A 4,548-nucleotide genomic window follows, 5' to 3' on the forward strand; every position below is an offset into this window, starting at 1 on the left:
AGAACCTGACATGGACTGTGGTAACTTCCTCCTCTTGAAAGGGCAAAAGTCCGGAGAAATGCAGGGACTAAAGAGCCAGAATAATTCAGAAAACACCTGATGACAAGGAGCAAGGTCAAGTTGGACACATGCATCTCCTTTTCAGAGACACACTACGATGCTTGAGCTATTCTTTCACTGAGTGAAATACATGACAACAGGTCAGGGGTACGAGACTGGACTGGCTCATAGGTAAAATTCTTCCTACATCTTTGAGATCCTAATGCACTCATGAGGTTTCACCACACATGAAATGACTTCTGCCTTGATAGCATGAGCTCTCAATGTTTTCAGCTAAGGAAAAAGTATTTGAGAACACAGAGGTTTAACATGTCGTATATCCAGAATATAAAAAGCATACACTGCCTTACAATATGCATGCTATTATAGAAAAGACCTGCCACATACTTGTTTCCCAGAGGTAATAGTTTGGTCAAAGATGTGACAAATCACCCACTATTGAGACCTTCCACACCACATTTCATTACTGAAAAGTAAATAAATTACATGTTTCTCTCTGTGCTGTACAGATGCCACAAAAATACTGCAGATCTTACAGTTTCATTGTGGAGCCCAGCTGGGTCACGTTTGTAAACCTGACTTGCTAATTTTGAATGGCACCATTTTTAATCCATTTTGAAAAATGTTCAGAATAATTTATTCTGTCACAGCCATTTTAATTAATGTTGAAATAAGCCACCTCTGCTCAAGGGCTAGATTGGAGGATTTCCTCTGGGCAAGTCCAAGATTTTACTTTACCTTGGATTTTACCTTACTTTCTTTTGTCTTGCTCTGTAGCAACCATTTCTGCACTGGGATTCTTGTGGTCTTAGTCTTCATCTTGATCCAAGCTAACGCTGGCCATATGCAACCCCTTCTCTACATAGCAAAGGGAGTAAGATAACACTGCATTTTTGCTGCAGTTACAAATGCTGTTGTAACGCCTGGATAGGTGTGGGAGAATATACGGGCAGCGGGACACCACGCAGGACAAGGGGCTGCAGGAACAAGTTGCAGTGAAGGAAAATCCAACTAGATAAAAGGGAAAAAATCTTTATAGTTGAGGGCAACATACAGGCGGATGTTGCCCAGAGAGGCTGTACAGTCTCCTTCCTTGGAGACATTGAGACTTGCCTGAACGAGACCCTGAGGAAAACCTTTGCATGGTTGATGCTGTCCCTGCTCTGAGCGGGTGTTGGAACCAGAGAGATGCCCCAGAGCTGATCTCCACAGGTTCCGTCCAAATTAAGCCATCCTGGTACTCATCTTTCAGAAATCCTGGGAAGCAATGGCTGCGTCTGTTTACGGAGATACAGAATGTCCACAGCTCGTCTTGATGATAGTGTTCAGCCTGCAGGAAGGGGTGGATGGGGATGGATGTAATGAACGCTGACACTCTAATTCCCTTTGAATGTGCCCACCTTTTACCGTGGCATGGCCTGTGTGCCTTCTTCATTCGGACTGTCCAAGACGGTAAACACATTTTCTTCTAATGAATTTTTCAAAATTGTGTCGAAATGGTTTGCATGCTGTTCCCATAACCGAGAGGCCATTTTATTCCCACGTTCTTTTGATCAGCAGTTACAGCACAAACACGCTCTCCCAGACCGGGAGGGTGCGGGGGGCACCTTTTGGCTTGTCCCCTTGGTGCTAGGAAAGCCACGTTGCTGCAGACAGAAACTACCTGCTGCCCGTGTTTGTTTGATACTGGCTTCGGTAGCGACGGGCACGACACAAAGTTATCCTTGGCTTCATCGATCCCTGTGCTTTAGCCAGGATATACATTGGCTGCCGGTGACGCGAAGGGTGAGACAAGGGCAGAACCGGTGGGGTTGTATGCCCGTGCGATTGGGTCGTCTCTGGTTTGAGCTTATCATTTTGGGGGACGTCGGGAAAAAAGCGCGGATGCTTTCGCTGGTAAACAGATCGTTAACCCTAGAGTATATCTCGTTCGGAGAGGATAAGCGCGAAGCCGGCTTTTTCACGGCAACTTACAGCGCTATTCGGAAACATTTACATTCGGTGGTGTACAGAGCAGCTCCCCGCTGGGCTCAGAGCCGTTACGGCAAGTGCTGTACGAACACAGCACTTCCCCGTCCTCCCCACAAAGGCGCTGCCGAAGGGATCCCAAGCGGGAAAACCTCCTGCAAAGCGGGGGAAAGCAGCAGCGGGAGAGGAGAGAGGGGCGGACGAGCGCTCCTCCCGGCCAGCAGCTGGAAGGGGCCTCCGCTCCCTCCTTCTCCGCTCCTCTCCCCGAGCAAACCCTCCGGCTCCGGGGCCGTGCAGGGCGCCGGGCTTGTCCCGGAGCCGAGCGGGAGCCGGGCGGGGAGCGCCGGCCGGCGATGACCGTCCCGCCTGAGCGCGCCGGAGCAACCCAGCGCGCCTCCCCGCCGCGCCGAAGACCACCCTGGGCCGCCCAAGCGCCGTCCCGGGCTCCCCCCGCCCCACGGCGGCCGCCTCCCTCCCCCCCCCTTCACCGGCGGCGCGCGCCCAGTCCCCGCCGGTGGCCCGCCGCTGACGTCAGCGCCGCGCAGCCCGCCCCGCCCCCGGCAGCCTCCCGCTCCCGCCAAAGCCGCGCGGGGCAGCGGGCGGGCCGGCGGGGGTGGGCGGGGCGGGGCGGGGCGGGGCGGGGCGGGGCGGGGCGGGGCGGGGCGGGGCGGGGCGGGGGGCGGCGGGGCCGGCGGGAAACTTCTCCGGGTTCAGCACCACAGACAAGGGCGGGCGCGGCGCCGCCGCCCGGCATGCGCGCCCCGCCGCCCCGCCGCCCCGCCGCCCCCGCTCACCGCCTCTGCCCCCGCACAGCCGCGCCGGCCCGGGCGGCGATGGAGCCAGCGGCGGCCCTGAACGAGAGCGGAGCGGCCGCCCCCCGGCTGCCGGCCGGCGGCGGCAACGCCTCGCTGGAGCTGTCGTCGCGGCCCCCCGCGCCCGCCGCCCTCAACCCCTGGGACGTGATGCTCTGCGTCTCCGGCACCGCCATCGCCTGCGAGAACGCCCTGGTGGTGGCCATCATCTGCTACTCGCCCGCCCTGCGCACCCCCATGTTCGTGCTGGTGGGCAGCCTGGCCACGGCTGACCTCCTGGCCGGCCTCGGCCTCATCCTCAACTTCGTTTTCCAGTACGTGATCCGCTCCGAGACGGTCAGCCTGCTGACGGTGGGCTTCCTCGTCGCCTCCTTCGCCGCCTCCGTGAGTAGCTTGCTGGCCATCACGGTCGATCGCTACCTCTCCCTCTACAACGCCCTCACCTACTACTCGGAGAGGACGGTGCTCTGCATCCACACCATGCTGGCGGGCGCCTGGGGGGTCTCCCTCTGCCTGGGGCTGCTGCCCGTCCTGGGCTGGAACTGCCTCCACGACCGCGCAGCCTGCAGCGTCGTCAGGCCCTTGACCAAGAGCAACGTGACGCTGCTGTCCGCCTCTTTCTTCCTCGTTTTCCTCATCATGCTCCATCTCTACATCGAGATCTGCAAGATCGTTTGCAGGCATGCCCACCAGATAGCCCTCCAGCAGCACTTTCTGACTGCTTCACACTATGTCGCCACCAAAAAAGGAGTCTCTACCCTCGCTATAATCCTCGGGACTTTCGGAGCCAGCTGGCTGCCTTTTGCCATCTACTGTGTAGTGGGGGATCCTGACTACCCTTCCGTGTACACGTACGCCACGCTTCTACCCGCTACTTACAACTCCATGATCAACCCCATCATTTACGCCTACAGGAACCAGGAAATCCAGAGGTCCATGTGGGTGCTCTTCTGCGGCTGCTTTCAGGCTAAAGTGTCCTTTCGCTCCCGGTCCCCCAGCGATGTCTGAGTGACTTTTCTCTCTGTCGTACTGCACCGAGTGACAATCTACCCAGTGAACTAATACAGTGCCTGTTCTAAACTTCAAACTACGTTGTGAAGTCGTCGGAAACATGCTTAAGTATTAGCACTTTATACATGTTTGTATCTCTGAGAGTGGCTCGGGGTATGGAGTTTTGGGTTCCGTGAAAAAAAAAAAATAAAAAAAAAGTGGTTGTATATAAATTTGCACATCACATTTGTAAAGTGAAGACATTCCAATATCGCTTAATTATAGCACCTTATTTCTAGCTGCTGACCTGCCAAGACAGTGTTGCCTTTCTGAAGGGCAGAGAGAAAGAAAGTTGTGTTTGTGTTGTATTTGTACGCGTGTGTGCGCTGGGGGAGTGTATGTATGTATGTGTGTATCTATACTTTGCTGCACAATATTGATAAATTATAACATTTTGTATACAAATAAAAACATGTAAGATGTAATATAACTTTGTGTGTTTAGATGCTTTTAGAAACAAGAGAGCTGGCAAATTTGCCGGTTGAGCAAAGTCCCTTTGTTTACTTTTGAAAGCTCCCCGTGTAATTCTGCCTAAAGAGATCATCATTCACTATGGAGATGAAATACTGCACCAAGAAAGGCACCTTCCTGCTCGCTCGTTTGTTTGGTCTCTTCGTTAGTCTGGCACAGAGAGAGTAACGAAGAGCACAAACTCTTT

At 54.4% G+C, this 4,548-nt stretch overlaps 1 protein-coding gene across 1 annotated transcript; it reads left to right on the top strand.

The window, feature by feature from the left end:
* The first annotated feature begins 2,729 nt into the window (after window positions 1-2,729).
* On the top strand, window positions 2,730-4,294 carry GPR6 (G protein-coupled receptor 6). The gene has a single exon (XM_010310752.2). The coding sequence runs from the start codon at window positions 2,781-2,783 to the stop codon at window positions 3,846-3,848; it is 1,068 nt and encodes a 355-aa protein (XP_010309054.2). The 5' UTR covers window positions 2,730-2,780; the 3' UTR covers window positions 3,849-4,294.
* Window positions 4,295-4,548: the final 254 nt, after the last annotated feature.

Source organism: Balearica regulorum, chromosome 3, assembly GCF_011004875.1.
Source record: "Balearica regulorum gibbericeps isolate bBalReg1 chromosome 3, bBalReg1.pri, whole genome shotgun sequence".
NCBI lineage: Eukaryota > Metazoa > Chordata > Aves > Gruiformes > Gruidae > Balearica > Balearica regulorum.